The 26628-nt window shown below is 37.2% G+C and overlaps 1 protein-coding gene across 1 annotated transcript in view; it reads right to left on the bottom strand.

Annotated features, from left to right (window-relative positions):
- LOC112573344 (CAD protein-like) overlaps positions 1-23518 on the bottom strand; it is a 39241-nt gene extending 15723 nt beyond the window's left edge. The window contains 30 exon segments of the mRNA XM_025253626.1: positions 6578-6744; positions 7106-7187; positions 7519-7761; positions 8428-8532; positions 8721-8903; positions 9130-9297; positions 9542-9760; positions 10343-10525; positions 10776-10898; positions 11749-11850; positions 12174-12272; positions 12441-12687; positions 12847-12929; positions 13058-13225; positions 13493-13630; positions 13926-14159; positions 14335-14523; positions 15034-15255; positions 15710-15943; positions 16561-16692; positions 16920-17073; positions 17285-17386; positions 17703-17888; positions 18141-18312; positions 18882-19023; positions 19335-19418; positions 19889-19947; positions 20377-20646; positions 21033-21135; positions 23303-23518. Coding sequence (XP_025109411.1) covers positions 6578-6744; positions 7106-7187; positions 7519-7761; positions 8428-8532; positions 8721-8903; positions 9130-9297; positions 9542-9760; positions 10343-10525; positions 10776-10898; positions 11749-11850; positions 12174-12272; positions 12441-12687; positions 12847-12929; positions 13058-13225; positions 13493-13630; positions 13926-14159; positions 14335-14523; positions 15034-15255; positions 15710-15943; positions 16561-16692; positions 16920-17073; positions 17285-17386; positions 17703-17888; positions 18141-18312; positions 18882-19023; positions 19335-19418; positions 19889-19947; positions 20377-20646; positions 21033-21129 — 4587 coding nt within the window. The 5' untranslated portion in view covers positions 21130-21135; positions 23303-23518.
- Positions 23519-26628: the final 3110 nt, after the last annotated feature.

Below are 26628 nucleotides of genomic sequence, written 5' to 3'. Positions count from 1 at the left end.
GTGTAAACCTGCTGACTAACCAAGACCAAAGGTCTGCTTTGTCAAGAGAAATCAGTGAAGGAGAGACCACCATGAAGCTGCTGTTGTTAGTAGTTATTTCCACTTTTGTAGGTAGCAGTAAACAAAGAGCAATTTTCCGACAAAAAAGATCTGATGATACAAATACTGCAGCACTTGAGGCTGTTGTACAGCAACAAGGAGCACAGATTCAGACACTGCAAGCAAAGCTGACTGCCCTTGAAAACAGATTACCATCAACGTTTACTCCAGGTATGAATTTTTGAAAAAGGAAACAGTTGTGCAGAAATTTTCAGTCCAACAAGAAGGAATATGAATGCAGTTCTGTGTACATTCAGCCCCAACTCTGCAGTTATACACAGTCTTGTGTTTCACAAAATGATATATCTAAGACAATCTGAACTTGTTTTCCATGTTATTACTTAGTCAAACAGTTGTCAAATGTACCTAAATATTTCATTTTGAATATTTTAAATACCACTGAAAGTGGCATGCCTATTTCTTGCAGTGGCCTTCACAGTCCACTTCTCTCAAGATGATGGAAACAATGGAATTGACTTGGGATCACAGCAAATATTAAAATTCGACAATGTGTTGACCAATGTGGGTGCTGGTTACAATGCCCAGACGGGTATTTTCACTGCCCCGGTCTCTGGTGTTTACAGCTTCTTCCTGTCCATCATGTCACCAAATGCACATGGAAGGTATATTTATAGCGGTAGTCAAAGATGGGTCTGAACTGGACATTGTTTATGCTGAAGGCCAGCCTGACATGAATGATCAGGGTTCAACTCAGGTGACAACCCACCTGCAGTCAGGCCAGCAAGTGTGGGCAAGACAACAAAGCGGGGATGCTGTTAGAGGAAGCTGGTGGACTGTCTTTACTGGCTACATGATACAGGCTGACTGATTGTGCCATCTTACTACCCTGTATATTCAGCATAAGACAGGCTTTATAATTAAGCAGATAAATAAACAGAAAGTGTACAACTATTCGCCCTCATGAAAATTATTTTCATCATTCTCACAGGCTTGAATACATTCTCTTACTCCATACAATTTTAGTCATGAACTGTTTGGAACAATTTACCTATACTTTAGCCAAGATACATGAAGTGCTGCCATTATGAATGGAATTTTTTGAATCAGGATAATTTTGTTTGGGTTTCAGGGTTGATATACAATGGGGTAAGTGCAGGAATATATAAAGTTTTCAGGTTTTTTTAAAAGTAATGGATAGTGTACATTGTACCATTAGGAAGAAACAGTCATTTTCAAGCAGCTTCCCATAACTTGTTAAAGGGACCCATAGCCTATATGTATTGGGAGCAGTAAATGTTTTACAAGTGTCAAGGATATGTCAACTCTGTCCTGCCAATTTTATCTTCCCCGATAAATTGGTTCATGTATATAGGCTGGACAGGAGTTTTGCAGTTACAGGCCCAGGAAAGGCTCCCTTCACTATTCGTTCATTTATTTATATACTTAAAACACCATAATAAAAGAAGTGATTTAGATCGTGAAAATATGTCATTAAAAAACTCTCAAAATACTTGAAAAAATGTCAGATCTGTGATTGTTCAAATATAATTATCGCTTGCAACAAAATGACATTCTGTAAGAAGCTATTAACACTCCCTTCAGCATTTCTAAGCCTCTTGTATTTCTTCCCCACCCAATCCCCATGTCTACACATGTGTAATGTTTTAATTATGTTTCAATGTTTAATGCTTTAATGAGCCAGCAGACTATTAAAAATCTTTTTGTTTACAGACCCATCAAACTTTATGTGTGATGAATGACATGAAATTAAATTACCTCTTCACAACACCTGCATTGGAAGAATAATTTTGTATATTCAGCATTCTGCCCACTCCCAATCCCTCAAAAATGACATTCTTAAATTCTCTGATAAGCATAATCACATTAAGAAGAAATCAACTCCATCCATTCTTTTGTTGCCAAACACGCAGACGTAATGTTTGGAGCTTGTTGCATACAGGTATGAGTTCCCAGAGAATGTGCAACAAAACCATTGCTGATTATTAACAGTCATGTTATCACAACAAAGACAAACTGAACTCTCATTCCTCTGCTGCTAAATATGGATCCAAACTTGCAGCATTTGGCATCTGCTACTCAACCACACAGAAATGTAATTTTTTGGTACACAATGTTGCTATGAAAAATGGTTGGCAGGTTGTCATGCAGAATGCTGTGTCTATGCTATTATATAAGGTCACATTTGCCAAGAGAAATCGAAGCAAGGACGATAATCAACATGAAGCTGCTATTGCTAGTAGTTATTTCGTGTTTATTAACTAGCAGCAGCAGCAGCAGCGAATCCACAAATTTCCGAGAGAAAAGATCTGATGATGCAACAATAGCAGCACTGGAGGCTGTTGTGCAGCAACAAGGAGCACAGATTCAGACACTGCAGGCAAAGCTGACTGCCATTGAAAACCGGTTACCATCAACTTTTACTCCAGGTAGGCATTATTTTATAAACAGTTGTGCAAAGTTGTTCCAAAAAGCAAGAACACTATGCAGTTTTGCATGACATTTAGCCCTTCAACTATAGCTCTATTCGTATAAAGGATAATTTGATCTGTTTCCAAACTCACTTGCCTCAAAATTAAATGTTTTAAATACACAACATAACAAGATTTGTCCATTTTTTTACAGTGGCTTTTACAGTCCACTTTTCTAATGATGACAAAGATAATGGGAATTGCGCTGGGACCACAGCAAGTACTGAAATTTGACAACGTGCTGACCAACATGGGTGCTGGCTACAATGTGCAGACAGGTATTTTCACTGCCCCAGTCTCTGGTGTCTACAGCTTCTTCCTGACCATCATGTCAACAAACGCACATGCAGGCATTTTCTGTCGCCATAGTCAAAGATGGGTCTATTTTGGACTATGTCTGGGCTGAAGGCAGCACCGATTTTTATGACCAAGCTTCAACCCAAGTGACCACCCACCTGCAGTCAGGTCAGCAAGTTTGGGCTCGACAAGAAGACGGTGATGCAGTGAGAGGTGGCTGGTGGACCATCTTCACTGGCTACATGATACAGGCTGACTGAATATGCCTTCTACCTACTGCTTATGTTTAACATATAGATTTTGTAAGGATCTGAGTTACATGATACAGTACAACTACTGCTTTAAATTGTATATTTTCATTCTCACATGCAAGTCTACATGTGCAGAACCACCAGCCAAATACCACCAAATGCACCTTCTAGCAGTCTTCCCAAACTAGGTAATAGGGCACAATGTACCGAGTGGTTCACTTAATCTAGTTCGGGCATGGAGGAGTCAAAGGCCACCTTTCTCCTTTTCCTGCTTTACACTTTCCATGTTAAATCAGTTTCTCCACATTTCAGTCAAAACTGGCAGTGTTGCCATCATAAATTACATATTTATTATATTACATATTAAAAATAGAAATTATTTTGCTAACAACTAAAATATAGATACAATATAAATCATGGGCTAGCTACACAGTATGTCATGGTCTCCAGTTCATAAGAAAAGTACTATACTAAATGCTTCACAAAGGAACTACTATTGTCAGCAGCCTTACCATACTAGATAAATGGAACTTATACAGTAGTAACAATAAGGGCCTTGAAAAGTTGTTCACTGTCTAACCTAACCTACTCCTGCCACCTTTTATTTTCCCTCATAAATCAAGTAGCCATATGGGGAGGCCATAAGAGTTTTCCAAGTCACAGGTCCAGGGGTGCTTCAACTTGCAACCTTTTGCTCACAACTAACCTCCAGTGTATGTACACACCTCTCCCCATCCCTAGCTATGAGCACACATATCAATACAATTGCTAGATGCAATTCTATGATCAGATCCTGAAAATGTGTTGTACTGGCTGACATTCAGAGGACAATGTCTTCTCACGCTTAACCCTAATTTCATTACATAATAAAGCTGCCCTAGTTTTTTAAGTGACATTCTATGAGGTACCAGCAATAAACACTTCCTACATTATGTTTGAATTGATTAAGCAAACTTAATGCATATGTAATGTTTTGACAAGCAATAAATTATTAGTAAAGCGTCTCTTTGTCTTCAGACTCTAAGCATGTCTAAGCATGTCTAAGCATGGTTAATGCACTCAATTTTTTATATCCCTCAGTCTATTCTCCTTGTATTAATCTTTCTTTTTTGAAAGATCAGACATATCTAAAGCTTTCTTTTGAGACAACTAACCCTTGAGTACCTGAAACTGTAGACTGTACTTTTGGCCTTGGACTCTGGTGCTCATGCCAGAGGTCATCAGCTAAATTCTCTAGAATTTCACTTATTTTTCAAATCACAATGTCAGTAATTACCATTAAACAGTCTCCAGTACTTTAAAAGTCAACAGCATACACTGCAGTGAAAAAGAGATCAAATCCTTCATAATGATTTTCTTACTTATTCCCTGTGGGATATTCCACCTAAAAGTGGTGCATCATATAGTAGAATGGCAATGCGTTGTTAATGCTACTCCATTGGGTTATCTCTTTTTGTACATTAATTTTTTTTTTTTTTTGTCTTTGAAGACTAAAATGAAACAGCAGATTTGATTCTATTTCGACAAATCTGCTTTAAAAGTTTAAACTTTCTCTTTTAAATAATCATTTAAAAAATTTTTAAGCTTATCTGGAAAATGCAATTACTGAGCATGAAGCATTGAATGTAAAGGATTTGGGGAATCCTTAAATTCCACAAAATTAACAGCAAGCACATTTTGTTTAATATTACACTTACATAATATATGAGCTCGTAACACATGACACAGAAGCTGTTTACTAGAATGAATATCAGCATCTGATTCCTATCCACTTCAGCATGTTGTAATTTGCACTCTTCCTTTTAAAACCATTCCTAAATTCTGAAATAATTTTATTCCTCTTTAGAATCTCATTACTGATATAAGAAATAGGTTGCTTAAACATATTAGCTATCTATTAAGCCCAAATGTGATAAACATTTCTCCAAACATGACAATCCTTTATGAATAAATGCATGTCAGTAACATTAAGCGTCCCTTATAAAACCTTAAAAAGTATCTAAAAATTCTCTTAACATAATGCCCATATCTCTGCATCCTAGACTCTAAACCAACATTCCCCTAAAACGAATGTTGACAACAGTTTTAAGTTTTGCAGTTTTGAGAAACCACCCTTTAATTCCTCTGTTGCCAAGCATGGGTCCAAACATACTCTGTTTGGATTTCAAAGCACACAGATAAGAATTTCTACATGACAACCAACAGAAGCATAGCTGAGCAATAAAAGGTTTACTATTCTGAGACCTGAGCAGAAGCAGCATGATCACCATGAAGCTGCTACTGCTCGTGGTAATGTTCCCATTGGTAGTTGGTGATGGAAATATAAGCATCAGACAGAAAAGGTCTGATGATATAAGTACAGCAGCTCTGGAAATCATAATGCAACAACAAGCTGCACTTGATCCAGCAACAAGGAGCACTGATTCAGCAGCTGGGCACAAAAGTAGAAACATTGCAGGCCAAACTGACTGCCCTTGAAAATCGACTGCCATCGACTTTTGCTCCAGGTATGTAGATCTTACACCTAGCAACATGAATTTTTTTTCTTGTAGTAGTGGTTAATGATTAGTGATGACCAATGCTGCCACTTATTCAAAACAACTGTGCACTTCCTCTCTCACTATTCCAACTGCAATTTTTAATTTTCCCCTTCTACTCTTTCAGTTTAACTGGCTGAACATGGTATGGGTATTTTTTTCAGTGGCTTTTACAGTCCACTTCTCCCATGATGATGGAAATGATGGAATTGCACTAGGACCTGAACAGATTCTGAAATTTGACAATGTGTTGACCAACATGGGAGCTGGTTACAATGTGCAGACAGGTATTTTCACTGCCCCAGTCTCTGGTGTCTACAGCTTCTTCTTGTCCATCATGTCAACAAATGCACACGGGAATGTAGCTGTAGCACTGGTCAGGGATGGGGCTGCCTTAGATCTAATTTTTGCTGAAGGCCAGTCTGACGTATACGATCAGGGTTCCACTCAAGTGACCACCCACCTGCAGTCAGGTCAGCAGGTGTGGGCTAGACAATACAGTGGTGATGCTGTCAGAGGCAGTTGGTGGACAATTTTTACTGGCTACATAATGCAAGCTGATGTGTAATAGTAGCATGGTCTTGTGACGTGTGACGTGACATTACACAGCCACAGGGCTTGTGTTGTTCTAAGAAATGTGGTATCTTTAGTCCAAAATTAAAAATAAAAGCAGTATATGATACAAAGTTCATTGCTTCGAGTTACCAGACTGACATTAAAATCAAATATAACCATAGAATTGTTGCACCCTTTCTCTCTCTCTCTCTCTCACACACACATACAAGTGCACATACATGAATACATGCATGGACACATCCTTAACCATGTGCAGGCAGATACACCTGTATTCAAACAAAGAGATTCTAAGGGGGAAAAAAAAAGAATAAAAAGTGAAAAATGTGGCCTTTGGCCTGTTAGAGAAATCAACATAAACAGACTCTACCTTCTGGGTGAGAGCAAGGGCAGAGGAATCCACTGTGGGTGGAGTGGTGTTAGGCATGGCTAGAATCATGGTCACACCTCCAGCCAATGCCGCCTTAGTGGCTGATGCCCAGTCCTCCTTGTGAGTAGCTCCTGGTTCTCGTACATGGACATGGACGTCTATCAGGCCTGTCACAACAGCAAGCAAACATATGAGCAGTAGCACAAATAGAGACATCCTGCAAAAGTCCAGCAACTATAAATTCAGGTAATTTGAAAAATAAAGTCACATCCCTCACCATTGCTGGCATCCAAAAATGTCTTAAGAAAGAAAGAAATAATATATAAAAGAAAAAGATGATAAAGTTCATATCACTAAAGTATTTTTGTTCTTACACACTTGTAGTGCAATTAAAAAAAAGCAAAGAATTTATATAAACCACATTAAATATAATTACAAAATAATTAAATTTGAGAAGATAAGTAAACAGCAAGAAATTTATTTTATTATTTATAGAAAAATAAGGATTTAGTTACAACTTCTACATACCAGGCAATCGTATGATGCGTTTGGATGAGATGCAGTCAATGTGGGTTTTTAAAGGTGGTATCCCTTTTACTCGACGCAAAGCCTTGCAAGGGAAAAGATGATTGCCAGTTTATACCGACAGTTCAAAATGATTCTTTTCCTCCCATATTTAAGTAACCATTAAATGACTACACCTTTTAACTGCACAATTATAAATACTAGAAGAGTAAATGATGAGATTTCTTACTTGGCAAATAATTTTACTGAATGCTGTTTTTGAGAAAGTAGCAATTTTAACATTTAAAAGTAACATTCACAAATTTAAGAATTATATCAACCTTTCTTTGTATTAAAGAGCGATATATTTTGCTTTTTCTTCACTGTTCTAACACTACGAGCACAATAATGCCAGGTGGTGTAATTTTATAGCTCACCTCCACAAACATCTTTGTACATTTGACATCAGTGAACAAAGGGACACAATAATCAATGGCCATTCGCCGTGTCTTGTAGCCCTGAGTCACGAAGGAGGAGGCACGATAGGACCCACCATTTCTTAGTGGGAGATTGATGACCAGATCCACCATGTGTTCAGAGAGGTAGTCAGCAATGGTGCGCTGCTCCCCATTGGCACTGTCTTCCCCAGTGTCTTCATATGGCCAGTCAACTGCCGTCACCTGTTTTAGGACATCCAATCATGCTGGCTATTTCATCTTTTGAAGTCATCTACATAATTAGTTCAAATTGAAAGAAAATGAATAACAGTATCAATTACTTTAGTGCTAGGAGTGAGTGGGTGGGTGGGGGAAATTGATGTTTTACACTGAGCTAGCAACTAAGCTATATCACCGCAAGGAAGCCAGCCCTGTAAACAGATGCCACATGCAGAGAAAGAACAGCTTGACCAAGAAAAGAGATGAACCCAGGACAGCCAACCTTTACTGTAATGGTGGCAGGTGCTAACCACCGTGCCATTGGACTGCCCCTTTAGTGTTAGAAAGGTTCAAATATGATGCAAAAAGAAAAAAAAAAACAACCAATTAAAAATATTTTACAAGAAAACAAAAATCTCTAAAGCAGACTTGGAGAAAGCAAGGCAAAGGACATCGGAACCACATGGGCTCAACTGAAGGAGGCTGGCCAAAACTGGGTCTGCTGGCAAGATGTTGTGGCCCTATGCCCCTCAAGGAGTAACAAGGACTAAACTAAACTAAACTAAAAAACAAAAATCTTGAAAAAGCATTAACTTTTCAAGGAAAACATGCTGGAAATCAGTATTATTAGGCAGCAACAGTGACAAAAATAAAGATTATAGAAGTAGCAGTCTTTTGTAAAAGTCTTACTTTAAAACCATGTTCATTGTAGAAGTCAGCTGTCCCCAAACTGGCAAACAAATTGTAGCCCATTTCAATCAGTGATCGCACGGTGGGTATCAGTTCCATTTTGCTCTGCAAGTGTTGGGAAAAGACGCATAGTGACACAGTAGTTCCAATGGTGCAAAGACAGATTTCAAACTGTCTTTTCATAAGCAGTCTAATGAACAAGAAAATAAAGCTGTACAATGACACACACAAGTCATATAAAGGGAAAAGTTTTACAAGTGACCACTCAAGACCTCCATGGTTACAAATCTTACCTTGAAGCTGCCAATGGAAAGTAGAATGTTTTTGCGAGGAATCTGGAAGCCAGTGCTGATCTGAGCCTTGAGGTAAGCTTCATACCTGTCTTCTCCAAAGCAGGCCACCTCTCCTGTGCTTGCCATCTCCACCCCTAACAACACATCGGCCCCTTGAAGTCGAGAAAATGAAAATACAGGAACCTGGAAGCCAAAGGAGAAAAGAGTAAATCCAGGCTCAAGAAATGGTCTCTCAAAATATCTCCTATTAGTTATTACAGACTGTTTTAGGTGCTGAAATGAGCAAAAGCAAAGTATTGATAATTCTTCATGGCCACAGCAACACTGAAAAGAGAAACAGTGCAATCAGAAAAAAATCAAGATGATCTTCATTGTAATTCTGAAAAGGAAATAACCACATTACTCTCACCTTGACAGCGACACGCCCACAGCCATATAACACATTAACAGGTTCTACTGTCTCTCCCATGATGACACGTGTTGCAGTAGCAATGAAATCATGGTCCAAGGCTTTGGATACAAAAGGGAAGGAGCGGGATACTCGCACGTTACATTCAATCACTTTCAGCTGGTTATCCTGAAAGTCAAATAACAAATTAAATTGTAATTAATGAACGACATGCTTCTGATATAAAAAATTCAGAAATTAACAATTCATTTTATTTTTATTTTGCTTTTCCTTTGATTCTATTTTTATCATAAACAAAGTTGAAAAAGACATGGCACAAGCAATAAGAAAGTTTAAAAATGAAGTGCAAGAGTATTTTTGAGATAAAGATATATACCAAGCATAAGCAAATACTAAAACCTGCAAGTCACACCTTGGCAATAAGCTGAATGTTGAAGGGTCCAGTCACTCCCAGTGCACCACCAATGGCAAGGCAGATTGCCTTGATCTTTGCCAGCGTCTCTTCATTTAAATCCTGAGGTGGTGTGACCAAAGTGGCATCACCAGAGTGAACGCCAGCATTCTCCACGTGTTCTGACACTGCCATGCACACAACCTTTCCATCACTGGCCACAGCATCAACATCAATCTCCTGGAGATAAAAATAATCTGGGTAAGAACTATGTGAGAGACCCTAAATTTTAGATGAATTTCACAAGCAACCAAATGTCACACATTCAAGTATTTATGACATAAGTAGGGAGAATAAGCACTGTGAATATTTAAACTTAAACAACTAGAGACAAAGTTCACTGCTACTGGGTGATGGTTAGTTACAATCTTGGAAAATAAGGCCATTGATTATTGAAATAACCAGAAGATCAAATAGACTAAACTATTTTGCTTTTGCTGTTTTCCATTTTTGTTGTCCCCATGGTACTCATTTATAACACACACACATAAAATGGGTGACACACTGACATAATGTGGTGGGAAAATAAGGCTGAATGATACTTTGCTTAGTAAAAAGTTTCTCAGTCAAAGTAAATTTCTTGTATGCCAGACTCTTCAAGAAAAACAAAAAAACACACACACACAGGTGAGGGTACGATAAAGTGAGATTTAGGTGGGTCTTGGTGTCAACTTTCAATCTGTTTCCTGCTCAGTTCTAGAAAATTGCGAATCCAGTGAGCAAAGCTTGTATATCAATAACAGAGTTCAAGTCATCACCGACCTTGGCCTCCAGAATGAACTTGGAGGTGACAACAGGATGTTCTTTAGACACTGCAGAAGCCTGGGTCAAGTAGTTTTCCAAGTCAACTACTGAATGTGCAACATTCATTGCAGCACCACTCAGAACGTAAGATGGTCTCACCAGACAAGGAAATCCCACTTCTTTGCAGAATGCAATGGCCGACTGTAACATAAGATTAAACCTTCTTTCTAAAATCAAGTTTTATGGGGAAAAGCCATTGTTACACATTTTCTACAAAGATGCAATGTTTGCAGAAAAAGTTTTTTAGTACCACATATTTCTGTTCTGCATTTGCAATCTTTAAATATGAAACTTAAAGATACAACAAAAGAAAAAACTTCAAAATGCAAAGACAAAAGTACATCCATGTAATTTTTGTTAAAAGCACAATATTAAGCCAGATATGCTTCACCTCTGTAGTGGAGAGCTCTTTCCACTGTGGCTGACTGATGCCTACAGTGTCCAACATGCGAGAGAACTTGAAGCGATTTTCAGCATTGTCAATGCTTTCAGCTGAGGTTCCCAGTATTTTTACCTACACAAATAGGTTAACAGACAAAAAGCCACAAGAAAGAACATTTAAAACAGTAGTGATGGCACAAAATGTAATGCGTTCCAATATTTACACCCATTAACCTACAGTACAGGCAACCATCATTGACACACCATTTCAAAGAACATTTTTTCCACATTTAAGTGATGTGATTTACAAGAAATATAGTTCTTGTTTGCTGGCACTAAATATCAAATGAAAGATGGTAACTGCATGTCACAGACATCTCCTGTGATGAAAGTAGGTTACAAGGCACAATTTTTTTTTTAAAGCGCCAAACAATGAAATAATTTATTAGAATAGACATTAGACTTCAAATATGACATAACCTTGTCATTTGTGGCTGTAGAAATCATGTCAAATTGAGCAACTGACATTCGTCTCAAGCACAGCTCTTAACCAACCGACTTATTGCCTACTTTCAAATATAACAAATTAGCTGATTGATCAACTATTTTCTCTTCATTAAGGGAAGTAATGCATATTAAATTAATCCCCAAACAAGCCAGCAGTTTCTTCCCATTATATGTTCATTTATTTTTGCACAGTGTGATGTGTTTTGTGACACACTGTAGCTGTGAATACATTTGCTTCTGTGGCAGAGCAGCGTGTAGAAAGAGGTAAATTAAGACTACCAACAGCTGTTCTCTTTTTTTTAAAAATTTATTTCATTATCATTATTGGAAAGCAAATGTTCATTTTTATCTGTCTAAAAGAAGTAACTCTATAATTATACATTTTTAAAAAGGAAAAAAAACTACAGAAAATGTCTATCCCTTAATCCCAAAAGTTCTGTATTCTCCTACCACAGTTTCCACCAAGGGTAGCTTACTTGTTGTCTATGAAGATCCATGGCAATGTTGTTGGGCAGCTGACCTCCCATGGACAGGATGACACCTTCAGGGTTCTCCACTGAGTATATATCCATGACCACCTATACCGTAGAGGAAACATCAAACATTTAGTGCCAACTTATTTCTTCACTAAAATGTCTTTCATTTTACAGTTTCACTAGAACTGCAACTGTTCACTCACTAGAACTGCAACTGTTCACTTTTACAATGTATTGTCTTCTACTGACCTCATAATTTTAGAAATTATATTTATGGTTATCAGGAAACATGTTCATATGAAAAAATTTTAAAATAATTTTTTTTAAAGAATCTTTTAATTCAGTCAGCAGTTTAGACTTCCCCTTAAAAAAAAAAAAACCCCACAAAAACATTGTTAGCTTGTAATGAACTAAATCTGACTTACCTCAAATGAAATTTCATCAAAATAAAGGCGATCACACATATCATAATCAGTGCTAACTGTCTCTGGGTTGTAGTTGATCATGATTGTCTTGTAGCCCATCTAGGAATTAAAGTAATTAAATTAAGTTACATCCAATCTTATTAAATGAGGAAACAAGCCAATTAGCATATCAGGATAAGCCTATAAAAACCCACAAAACAAGAAAAATTGCTTTTAAATTAAAGACTAAAAAATAGACTCAACTCTGCAACAGCCATGCTGCCATACCTTTCTCAATTGTCTGATACAGTTGACAGCACACCAGTCAAACTCCACACTGCTGCCAATGCGATAAACACCAGAACCAACAACAATGACGTAACCCCCAGGAAAGAGAAGGTCATGCTGAGCTGCATTGTAGGTGAGGTACAGATAATTTGTACTGGCAGGCCATTCAGCTGCTACTGTGTCGATCTGGCGCACCCATGGAACCACACCTTGCAAGTTACGGGCCATTCGCACTGCCAGCTCGGTCCTGCAAGAAATTACCATGCAGATTTAGATTTATCTATTTGTATTTCTGCTAAAGCAGACTGTAAATAAGAGCTTTTGTTTTTTTTTTTTAAATCTTTAGTTTTTTTTAGAAAAAAAAAGGAGTGTGACTCTAAAATGGAGAAAAGAAGCAAATGTTCACCTTGCTACTGCTTTAGCTATCTGCTTGTCACTGAATCCCATCTGCTTTGCCTGTAGCATGATATCTGTTGGCAGCTCCTTGCTCTGATAATGATAAGTCAAAAATGCTGTGACTGATTAAGTGCCATGTGCATTCTTAAAATTCATGCACATAGTTCAGACAGTCATGACTTCTAAATGAGATTTCATTACTTGGATTTTATTTGGCTTACCTTTCCTCTGTAGTTTTCCATCAGGTGATAGTGATCTGTGATTTTCTTAAACTTGTGGAGGAACCATCGGTCGATGTTGGTCAGCTCATAAAGCCGATCAATAGAGTAGCCTGCAGCCAGAGCTGCACCCAGGACAAAAATGCGCTTGTCCGTTGGGTCGCTGAGTTCCTGGTGAAGAATCGAACAAAGCTTCTGTTAATATCTGAACTGTCATATATATATACATAGTATTGTCTTCATGATTGAACTTTCTTACAAATTTATTTGTGCAACAGACTAGGCATTTGTGTGTTTAAAATAATATCTTTTCAAAGTCCTCTTTTTAAATTAAGCATCTGTGCTTGAATGATGGCCATTTTATGCTTTTTTATCTGCACAAAGATACACCTGTCAAAAAGAGCATCCTACAGATTTAATAATAGGGTAATAAATTACTTTTTCTGATGCCTCCTCTGTATTGGGATAGAAGCCCATGACTGATTCATCCATCATGCGCAAGGCCTTTTGAAAGGCTTCTTCAAACTTGCAACCGATGGCCATAACTTCACCAACGCTTTTCATGGAGCTCCCAATCTAAAATGAAAAAAACATGTTCACCGGACATTCCAAGTGAGTAGCTGCTGCATAGGGACGAAGCAGAGGGATAGTTTTCTACACACAAAGTTGTTGTGAATTTCTAAGCTCGAGATGCAAAGAAGCATGTCAAACAGAGTTGGCCTCAACAGTTTTTTTAGGGAGACTCAGATGATGTTGTCATTTCTTTCTCTTTTCCATTTACTTCAAACTTTTTTGTTTTAGTCCAAAATACATCCACATATTTTCTTGTTTAAATAAATAGAAAGGAAATAATAGAAATTAAATTGTGTACCTTGTTGGAGACCCGGGAAAACTTGCGTAGATCCCAGCGAGGCACTTTCACCACACAGTAGTCCAGGCTAGGTTCAAAGCAGGCAGTGGTGGAGCCAGTGACAGAGTTTCGAAGTTGAGGCAGTGGTATGCCCAGTGCCAGCTTAGCTGCCACATATGCCAGTGGGTAACCAGTAGCCTTGCTGGCCAGTGCAGAGCTACGGGAAAGCCGTGCATTCACTTCTATGATATAGTACTAGAAAAGAAGAAACACAAGAAGAAACCAAACTGAAATCAATTTCTAAACTTATGACAGTTACTCCCCTGAAGAGTTACGAGTAAAACAACTATGGCCAAGTGAGTGAACCAGATACCATAAAGACTGTAAAACTTACATTACTATGCTTAAAGCTGAGCCTCTACTCACTCACCTGCTGAGAAAAGGGGCTAAGGGCATACTGGATGTTGCACTCTCCTACAATGCCCAGATGTCGGATGACCTTTAGTGCAGTGGTGCGCAAAAGATTGTATTCCATGTTTGTAAGTGTCTGACTGGGGGCCACCACAATTGACTCCCCAGTGTGAATTCCAAGTGGATCTACGTTTTCCATGTTACACACCTACCACAAAAGTCAATCACATGTTCATTTAATACCTTGTCTTGTCCCCCATTATTGTGACTACAACAAACCAAATTATTCCACACAACACTGACTGCCAGGCAGTTATACATTCATATTTGCAGCACTTAAATCTTGTATTCTGACGATGGCTCACCAGACAGACTGAGCCCATGCTTTGAGGTAAATATTCTCTTCACTCCCACCTTCACTGTAAACTTGTGCAGAAAGGACATTTGCAGCAAAACAGGAATTGTGATATTGCAAATCAGAGATTATGTTTAAGAAATTAAGTGAACCCAATACATTTTGAAAAGAATCCTGTTTATTTATATTGCTGGATATTTGGTCCATTTTCAGGTTTGCAACAACATGCTCATCCTTCTTTAACTAGAAACATGCAAAACAGCTGGTCAGCCAGAAAACTCTCCAAAGTTACATTCTTAAGTTAAGAATTTCAAGATAATGAAAAATAATTTAGCGCATTGAAGCTTAAAAGTTAATACTGACTGTGATGCAGTTATCGTAGGCATCACGCACGACTTCATACTCCACTTCCTTCCAGCCTTTGAGGGACTTGTCCACAAGCACCTGGGAAGTGTGGGCAAATGCAGAGGTCACCAGAGCGATAAGTTCTTCTCGGTTGGATGCAAATCCTGAGCCAAGACCACCCAGTGCAAAGGCAGCTCGAACTAAAACAGGATAGCCCAGTGTTTCTGCTGCTTGTACTGCCTGCAACACAGCCATAACAAAATACTTGGCCACCTCAACTACCCAAAGGACAATAATCATGATTAGCATTCATAATTTTAATGGCAATAAAAACATCAAGTTACAAAATTTGTAACTTTACACTTTCTCTTAAGTAAAAGTAACCCAAAATGTGGTATAATATGTACAGCTTCTACTCCTGATTTCGTAAAAGAAGTAAAATTTTATGAAAAATCTTGAGATTATTCCTATTTTGAATGATATGAATCCTTTCCTAGAACAGCAGATACTCAATTAGAAAATTTTTGAAATAAATGCAAGTCCTGCTAGTTGTCAGCAGCAAATGCTGTCACCCTACAGAAACTGACAGAGCTGTGTGTCAGGAATGAGTTAGCGTCACATTTATAAGGAACAGTTTAATATGCTGCAATCAATAAAGCTGTACTAAGCCTAAGATGGGAAATAGTGTACTCACCTGCTCCACAGAATAAGCAGCTTCACTAGGAGCCACAGCCTCATTGATCTCGGCCATCTTATCTGCAAATACTTTACGATCTTCTGTCCACTCGATGGATGAGACCTGGGTGCCAAGCACCTTAACCTCATTACGTTCTAGAACACCAGTGCGAGTAAGCTGAATGCCACAATTCAGAGCTGTTTGTCCACCAAATGTCAACAATATGCCATCTGGCTTTTCACATTTTATCACCTGAAACCAAGGGAACAAAATTCCTCTGCTGTCAAATTAATAGCAATGAATGCAGAGGCAGGAATTTCTGTAGTTAAATGCCCACATATCTCTTCATGGTCTACACTACAAACAATAACATTGTGTTCTGGTTCTCATGCACATCCATACATTTTTAGAAGTGGTTATAACACATAACTGGCAAGCCTTCATAGTTTGAAACCCTATTATATAAATAAAGCACATATTCAAAACAGCTTTGAGTTGTATTAGAGTGTACTGTAAGATAAATATACATGTATATATAAGAGAGATGGAGAGAGTAACAGAATAGTTTTTCAAAAAGGAAATCATATTATGGCACATAACATCGTCCTTTCACACAAAGTAGACAGAGGGTACATACAGATAATGGTGATCAGACCCCTCACACTGTTTTTTTTTTTATACTACAAATTCCTGGTCAAAAATATAAATAAATAAAAAAGGATAAATGTTTTAACTAGTAACTGGCTCTCAATCTTTGTCTTTTGCTTGTTGTAATAAGTCAATGTTACTTCTCAGCCTAAGGAAGAATGATGGCTGATATGGTTGCTATATCATGTCACAAAAAATGTCTAGAGCAGTGACCGGCTGACCTGTGTGACATAATCTGGGGTGATGGGCAAGAAGTAGACTTTGTCTGCCAAACCTTGCGAAGTCTGCACTGTGGCAATGTTGGGGTTGATGAGAACAGTCTGCACACCTTCCTCTTTTAAAGCTTTGATGGCCTGTCGTAGTACATCATCAGTAGTTATATTTTGAAATGACAGAAAAACCATTTACTTAATAATGACATTTATAAATTTTAACATAGAAGTTTGAACAAAACTTAAAATTTAAAAAGTATAAAAGGAGCCAAACAAACTATGGCATTCATTCTGTTGATTAAAGAAGTAAGGAACAAGACATGCACACCTTTACTTCCAGTTGATTATATTTCAAAACATTAATTTACCTGAGAACCAGAGTAATCAAACTCTCCAGCCTGGCCAATAGAAAGGCCTCCTGACCCCAAGACAAGGACCTTCTTAGGATGAGGTGTTTTTAAGGGATATAATGGCACATCTTTAAGATGTACTGCCTGGCGAAGCCGTTCTTTTACCGTTGGACTGGCCACATAAAGACGTAAGAAGTTAGTTTTCAAACCATTCCATTTTTATCAAAATTTCATGGTAACACTGTATAAGATTTCCATAATGTACACTAGCTTTTTTCAAGATATGCTTATATTACCAGGATAGAGTGGGTTTTAAAGAATTGTTTTGTTGTTGTTCTTGAGTTATGAAAACTTTTTTTCAAATTAGAATTAGAACAACTTACCTGACACATCCCTTCTTGTTTGATTTCACAGTATCTAAAAAGACATCAAACAAGAATTCCAAATCTTGAGGGCCAGCCATGTTCTCTGGATGAAACTGCACACTAAAAGAAGAACAAAGTGTTAGCACATGATCACTTGCACAAATAACAAACAGCATTCTTATTTACATCTGACATCCAATCTGAACTTTGTTCATGTTGGGATTGTCTTTTTCAAACCTTTAAAAGGAAATTACCCTGCGACTTGTGTACCTCCATAATTATTAATATTAGCTGATAATTACCAGATTCTCCAGAAATATAAAACCTAACCTAGGCACGTGAAGACATTTTTTAAAGTCACAATATATCATATAAAGACTATATCCAAACCCGTCAAATTTCAGTGACAAAAAATTTACAAAGACAGAAGCGTTACCTGAAAAATGGTTTTGTTTCATGGATTATTCCTTCATTGGTCAGATCATTGGCATTTGTAAAGAGAGGTAACCATCCTTTAGGTAAAGACTGAGTGTCCACTGCAAAGCCATGGTTCTGGGTTGTAATGTAGCATCGAATGGTGTCTTCATACAGACAAGGCTGGTTGTGCCCACGGTTTCCATACCTAATGGTGAACCACAAAAAAAAAAAACGACATTTGTTCAGGATCATTTCAAATACTCCGATTGTGAACAAATACTCTCCAACACATTTTCACACAAATGCACAGAAGAGATCTTGATTTATTATCATTAAATGTGCTTAAAGATTTTTATAAACAATTTGTTTAAATATTACATGACATGAAACTGATAATGTCAACAGATTCTAAAAAAAATCCCGAATCAGCAAATGTCATGTTGATTACATCACTCACTTCATCTTGTATGTTCTTGCACCTATCGCCAGAGACAGCAGCTGGTGTCCCAGGCAAATACCAAAAATTGGTTTGTAGTCTTCTCTGTTTAGAAGGTTCTGTACAGAATTGATAGTTGCTTGACACATTGTAGGATCACCAGGACCATTGCTAAGGAAGATGCCGTCAAATTCTGAAATTCATTTTTAAAAAATGATAAAGATGAAACATTGCACACCTAAAACACCCCATGAACCAAGTTCCCTTCCATAACAAACATTATAAAAAACTATTTAACGACTATTAAGTACAAGTTATATTTTGAAGAAATTTCCTAAAAATTACACACCCTTTCTCCCTCCACAAACACACACAATAATACTACAAAACATTCTTTTATTTCGTGTGCACTTCTAGCCACTTGGTTCCACCATTCACCATCTCACATGTTTGCTAATAATACACAGCTGCTAGCATCTGGCCTGCTTCCCTGCTTCAGCGAGGACTGCACCAAGAGTAATGTTCCACTAACTTCTCTGTTCTTTATCCAGCGCTTAGTTCCTGCTTTTTTCATGGTATCATCTGTTTACTGACAATTTTGTTTCTTTTATGGCTGACTGTCAATTTGTAGTCTTTTGTGTGTGACACCTTAAGTTTGCACCCCATGGATTAAGGTGCTTTACAAATTCATTATTATTACTATTGTAAGAACTCCTGAACACAGGCTTTTTTGTAACAGCAAAGACTATTAATCAACTATACCCAGCCCAGTTAATGGATGGTTCCAGGGCACAACTGTGACAGCTGCCCCACGCTCACAGAGACATCTGATCTGGTGGAATTTCATGCCACAATCAACAGCCACAATCTGTACCTCGCCTGAAGGATTGTAGGTTACTGGGCTCTGAAAATTGATGAAATCTACAATACAGGTATTGTACATGAATTAAAAACCTAACTCATCTCTGCCACTGAACACAGAGTTATTCATAAAAACTGAATTTTTTTTTTTATGAGAACAGTTATCCCATTCAATGACTGATTTTTCATTTTATACTATTAGCAGTAAAGGTTCAAACAAGGGCCAGCCCTATATTAGGAACATTCTCATGTGCATGCACAAAAGGACATACTTGAAATGCCAAAAACTCAGAACGAGCATTCAACAGCAACATATAAATTCAGAGTCACTGTCAGAAGACAAAAATTAATTACCTTGAGAGAAACTTCCTCTACAAGATTAAGTACATTTGGATCCTCCATGGCAATGGAATTTGGATCATCACCATGCACTATAATCTGCAACATTTAAGAAGCGGTATTTAACACTTCATCTTTATAACTAAATAAAAATTATACATGTTTTGCCTTACAGTAAAATACTTTTAAACAGATTACTTTGGCTCTTAATTACTAAAGCAGCATATATATATATAATTTTATGCAAAAAAGAAATCTACAATGTTTCTGTTTTTTCATAATAATAGAGATGACGTGCACAGCACATTCCCCAGGGTCACACACACACACACATGGTACACTGAAACTGACAATATTAGCCAATTATGTTAAAATTTTCACAACCTTCTCCTTCAAGCTATTACTGAGGAAAAAAACATTGCTTTTTAGTTCAAGCTTGCAACAGACAGATCTATCTCATCTGCAGCTTACTTAGAAAGAGATTTGTAATAATATATTATGAATCTAAAGCAATGAAGAGAAAGAGTTAGATAGTAAGTGTGTGCACGTGTACAGCAGCATTAACTCACCTTTCCCAGTAAGCTTCCTTTTTCACGAATTTTCTTTGTCAAAGCTCTTGTATCAACTCCTGTGACATGAGCAGTTTAAAGCTTTAATTATTTTTATGCTGCAATACTTACAAATTAGCTAGGGAAAAAAAGACTGGTAGAAGAATATAAACATGCAGCCCTTCGCAAAAGATTATCTCAGTCATGCAATCTACATACCAAATATGAATCTTTTTCTAATCTTTAAGGGAAAAAAGTTTAAATTTTGTACCTTAAGGCAAACACATCATCATTTTCATTGAAAAATACAAAGACAAGCCCAAGTGCACAAAGAGATAATGCCTAAAAATTAAAATTATGACAAAGCAATGCCTTCCCTCTAAGAGAGACCAAGCAGTGGCATATAAGATGTAACTACAGTCAACAAGACTGTGCACACCTTTTTGTACACATACCCAGGAGCATGTGCATATACATATCATTAATTGTAAGAATTCTTCACCACTCACCATATAACCCAGGTATGTTATGCTCAGCCAGCCACTGTGATAAAGATTTTGATGCACTCCAGTGGCTGTAGTTATCTGTCACATCAGCCACAACCAGTGCTGCAGCATGGATTGTGTTGGACTCAAACCATCTTTTAAGGCCAAATTTATCCAGTTCATCGCTAGCTATTCCATAGTTGCCTATCAGGGGGTATGTCAGAATTAGGATCTGCCGCTTATATGATGGGTCTGTAAGAGACTCGGGGTACCCAACCATGCCTGTCTGAAACACTAACAAACAAGACAAACATTAACAGCATCCAAAGAACATAGAATTCTATTTGCACAACATCTACATAATTGAGATTTAATAGACACGATGAATTTGAATGCATTATTTTTTTTTTCCTTTTGGGGTAATGCTGTCCCATGCAGTCTTACCAGCAATATCTTTCACTTCTTTCCTTGTATGCTTAATCACCAAGGTATACAGACATTTTTCTGTATTAAATCTTTCTTTGTCTTCTTAACCACCAAAGCATACAGACACTCTGCTATGTTAAGCATCTGCTTATACTATAGATCAAGAAAATGGTGTTTGTATGCCTATCTCTCAATTTCTGAGCTTTCAGGCAACATGCAAAGTCATGGACCACAAAGTTTCATTATGTTCTTACCCACTTCTCCTGAAGTACTAACAGCAGCCCCAAAGAGATTCGCTTCATAGCATGACCCATCTTCCAAGTATAATGTTGCACTCTTTACTCTTGTCATTATTCTCTGCAAGAAACAAACAAAGTGTGCTCGACTTTCTAACTAGATGCTGGATTAGGAAACTATTTAGACACCCTTCTCAAATCATCCTTGGAGACTGGTTGCCTTTTTAATAACTGTAAGTAACAAGTTTACCTCTTATTATGCTTGGAAAGGACAACAGTTTACATAAGGGGCACAATCACTTGAGGACTAACTACTCTCCCAACAACTTACCCAATGTCTTTAATTAATGCTGCAACATCAACACTGAAATACAGAATTTTGTAACTGAAAGCAATATTTATGAACACTTTTAAAGCTACTTCTAGCACTTCACTATTCCTTCTGTGACAAAACATGCATCAGACATGCTGCCTTGATAAGCTGATGAACACAAAGACTGTAGATTCCTTGATAAATCATGGGTTCAATGTTGATGAGGTGTGGACTAGAATGGAGAGTAAGAGATGGGAGCTTGCTTAGCAGCAGTGCATTCAGCAATCATGCTGTTTCTTTCACCCCCTGTACTTCAGACTTAGGACCTCAACTATGAACATATAGCAATACTACTTGGGGATTTTTTTTTTTTTTTTTTTTGATCCTGTGGATTTCTCTTTAGCAAATGTAAGGTTCAAAATCAACATTTATAAATGTAAAAATTATTCTTAAAACAAGATGATTCCCAGCTTCTTTTTTTTGACGATCACAAAATTGTAATTTTGTACATTCATACTGAAAGCAGATGGATTATATATTGTAATCTTGTGGCCACCTTTTTTGAGTACAACTAGAAACAAAACACATGAAATCGCTAACAAACACCATTTTTGGGCGATTGATATATGTACTTCATTTCTACAACTTTCAAACTGTCCTGTTCATCTACACTGTTTAATTTAATTTTTATTATTAACTCTCACTTTCAGTATACACTCCATTATGTCACTATGTGGCACACTTTTCAAATGGTACCATGCCTCATCTGTTCTGCCATGGACCAATCATGGTTACTAATAATGTCTCTTGATCTCTCATAATGACCTTTACCTAAATTATACACATACTCAAGTTGTTGGTTATAATTATGCAATAAAGTATACAACTGGAAAAATAATACATTATGATCACATGTGCCTACAGAGTCACTTCTGAAATAAATTTATCCTCATTTACCATTACCCAATTATCCAGCATCTTCTAATAGTTTTTTTTTTTTTCATCATTTGAACTAAGAGTAAGAACACATTTCACTATTTTTTTTATTTTTTTTTATCAGACCATATATCAAACCAACGAACAGCAGTGTGGTTAAAATCACCAAGAATACAAATCTTTTTCATTTTAACACAAGCTGACCAATAATTGAAACAGCTTCTGGTCATTCACTTTGGTAGGTGCACACATTCTATCAACACCCTTGATGTTAGATTTTATATCCAAATACCCCTTCGGCATCCATCCAATTCATAACTGACAGCTTTGTCCACATCCTTCCCGCAATATAAACACAATTGATGTTGCGTTAATCTCGGGTAAATCAACAACCAAGATTGAGACATATGTATACCAAAAGCGCTTGATGATGATGAGCGAAGTTTGGGTATATTGAGTATTATACAGAAACCTTTCCAAAGTCAAGAAGATTACAAATTCAAAGTAAATTAGAAAGCGAGACAGCAAGACTCACCCAACACACCGCACGTGGAAGGCAAAAGGCTGAATGTCAGTGAGAGTGACTTGCCCTTCCTGGGGATAAACAAACTCGAGGGCCGAGTGTTTTTTATTATTTAAAATTTGTTTTCGCAAGACAGTTTCGTCAAAAATACGTGGTCCGTATTCTGCGAAACGATCTACATAAAGTGATGTTTTTGTTTTGCTGGCTAATAAATGCACACAACTTACTAAAAGTCATATATAGTGTCACGATATAGTTGTAGTCTGTATTTACTGCATGACAGACATTGACGACAGATAATACCTTCAGAATGCATTCTTTCAAAATATTGATCGCATACATCAACTCTGTGTGATTATTACATGATGCCGCAAAAGTTTATTAGGCATCATTCGCTCAGTCCATGAACATTTTAATAATTAAAAGGCAGCTCCTTTAATTTTGTCGAGTTTCTTGACATACAAATTTAAAAATGAATTTAATTAGAAAGAAGAAAACATAACAGGAACTACTTACAGAATGCAGTACCCACAAATCTGGTAATTTATAAAAGATAGACTATTGTTAATAGAATCAACTGTTACTGCAACCTCTACTATGCAAAAGGCCACGACTACCGCTCTGTCCTAGGCCACACACACAATCAGATCACGTGACCCCCTAAACATCATCTAACTTGATGCGTGACCCTATCGAACTTTGACTACAGTGACCACATCCCCCTGCACTATACTTAAGATACCTATGACCTTTCTATCGTTCCTCTTTCTCACAGTCGGCCAGACCAACCTCCGACTGTCGCGACACGTGTACCGTCTATATATAGCTCCCCCCTACTCAGGGATGGGCAAGCTACTTTTAATTTGTAGCCGGCTAGGCTACAGCTACTTTTGTTCAAAATGTAGCCGGCTACACTACAGCTACAATTTTGCAAAAAGTAGCCAGCTACTTTGGGCTACTTTTAAAATGTAGCCAGCTTCTTTTGGCTACTTTTAAAAGCGTGATGTTATAACAAGTTAGCTGTAGCCAGCTGGCTGTAGCAACATACACAAACATCAAACATACACACAAAACACTATTACTTGCTTTACAAAGTTTTTATTATAATAATGAAACGGAGAACTGCGATATACCGACAATTTTATTTAGTGAATCCATAAATGCTTTCATTCTTTCCTTGCCCCCTTCCTCCCCCGGCCTTTTTCACACAATAAGTACACGTATTTTACGATTATATTAAACATTTCTGGATATTTTTCCTCATCCTTTTTTAGTGACAAAAGAAATTATATACGTTTTCCGATAAACATTTGTTTTCTATAACTATTTGTTCCCTATTACTTAGAAATGAAAACTAAACAGATGCTTAAGTATCAGGTACCTGGTGGAATTTTCAATAAGTTAGGTTATGTGGTGATGAAAAATGTCAACCTCTTATCAATACTGTGACAATGAACAACAGACCATTGAAATAAATGAGTTTGCATGGAATATAAGTAAAACACTGCTTAATCTAATTTAGGCAAGCAGATCATAAGGCATTTTTTTCTAACACTGACACTGAAAACAAAGAAAGGAACACAAACTAATTGTTTCCAAAAGCTGATAGGGTGAAAAGTATAGTCCTGGCATACTAGAATAGGCTTTAATTATATAGTAGGATGTCAAATGTAGCATATAAACACTGAAATATATTTTTCAAAAATGATCTGATACAAGATATATTTATTTTAAATCTTTAAGCTTGAATTTCTCTGTTTGTCGTTTTTGACATCCAGTCCTAAACTATAAAAACATATTTCTCAAGACTGGCTTGTGCTACAGCAGTACAATTTTTGCAATTTTGTTTAGAAATGCATAAGCTACAAAGTGATGCATTTGAGAATATGGTATAAACATTACTTTTGATAAAATTAACATTTTTCTAAATATTTTCTAAATATTTAATTGCCACATTCACACTGAGTCGGGGGGTACCATGTCTGATTTTTTATATCTCCTAGAAATCTTGAGATATCAAAACGCCGTATGCATAAGTTTTCTTATCGGTGCCTCTAGTTTACAAAAAACCCAAAACCTTTGGTATATGACTTATGGTATTGTGTAAATTTGTTTTTTAAATGCTTGTACGTTTTGAAACAAAATCGTTGATTAAAGTCACAATTTTCACTTTAGGTACTCAAAAACAGTTTTAAAGTGCTATATTTATGTTATTTTGTTACTCTATATTTAAAAACCCCTAAAGATATTTAAAATATGGATTTTAATTTTTGGAGTGTACCGGTAACCTTAAAACAAATCTACATTCTTTTAGTCCTTCATGGAATTGAATTTGACCAGAACTTTGGCCTCGAAGTTGCTGTCTGTCCCCCTAGTGTCAGCTTTGTCATGATAAGTCCTGCCAGACTGAACAATCTCTCAACAATTCTTGCATTTGAAACTATACCCACATTTTGTGGCTTCGCAAAATGTAAAAAATTTCAAATAAGGCTGGAAATTGATGGGTACGTCCATCTTCGTTTTTCAAATGAAACAAAATACCGCTCCCGCCACTTGGACGACACAGTACTTCCGGTTACTGAGCGTTCGAGAAACGTGGGTGTCTGGCTGTCAAGACACCGAGCAGTGAGAGCAGTGTACGTCTGTCGTCGTCTTGCTGACACGCTGTCGACGAATGGTCGTGAAAGTAGCCAACATGTAGCCAAGCTACAGCTACTTTCTAAAATGTAGCTACGGCTACAAGCTACTTTTTTTAAATTTGTAGCCGGCTAAGCTACAAGCTACAAAATTTGTAGCCAGCTACAGTAGCTGTAGCCTAGCTACAGCTACTCCCCATCCCTGCCCCTACTATACATGTATAGCTTTGGTCCTGTCTAAAGACACATTTTATGTTGACAGTTTTAATAATGTGTCTGATCTATCTGTGTTCACATTAAAAACACGAGGCACTTTGACATGCGCAAGGGTCTCGCTGTTTTAGACTGGAATGAACATGTTGATAGAGATTCTACTTCAAATTACAACAACGCAAGTGTTCAGCACAGCTGGAGACAACTTGGACAGTGCACTTCTCCGGTCTACATGCATATGGGGCCAGCTCTGGAGCAAAGTGGATAAGAGACTGTAGCATATGAGCTGCTGCTCTGTCAGTAAAAAAAATAAATACAAGTGACAAACAAAATGGAATATCTATGTGTATCGAATATCTGTATCTGTAATATTATTTGTGCACGTGCACGAGGAAGAGTACACTGAAAGTCATAAGAGTGCTATGTAAAATCAGGCTGTACAAAGCTTTGCAGAGGTAACCCTAAAATTAAATTTAACCTACTAGTTTGCAGATAAGCAAGCAAACTGCACAGAAAACTCAACATTGATGACCTTTTTATACTTTTAAAACTCTCCTTGAACTCTGTGCAGTACATCATTATCTCAAGCCACAACAAGCTTTTCATTCAGCAGCTGTAGTTTAAAATATTCAAAATAACTGAAAAACACATATTACACTCCCAGACATATAAACAAAATTTTAAGCTTATGAATTTACAGATAAATGCCGGCTTTTGCAACTTTGGAGAAGTAAAGGAAATGGAGGGAACATCTTTGAAAATAAGGCGAACTGGTAAGTATAGGGGGCAGTCAATGGGGGTTCGTCGAGAGATTGAATGTTTGTTTGAATGTTTAGGTTGACCTTTTTTTTCAGGTCCAAAGAAGAGATCGGAAGTGCGAGAGCGTGCATGTTGTCTTGCTTCTCATGTCGTGTCACTGTTTATGCATGACATGTTGCTGTGAACATTTTTATGATACCATTGTGTACATTTATGTATTTTATAACTCGAATT

Source organism: Pomacea canaliculata, linkage group LG10, assembly GCF_003073045.1.
Source record: "Pomacea canaliculata isolate SZHN2017 linkage group LG10, ASM307304v1, whole genome shotgun sequence".
NCBI classification, from domain to species: domain Eukaryota; kingdom Metazoa; phylum Mollusca; class Gastropoda; order Architaenioglossa; family Ampullariidae; genus Pomacea; species Pomacea canaliculata.
The sequence above is the reverse complement of the archived record's forward strand: the minus strand, read 5'-3'. Positions and strand labels throughout refer to the sequence as shown.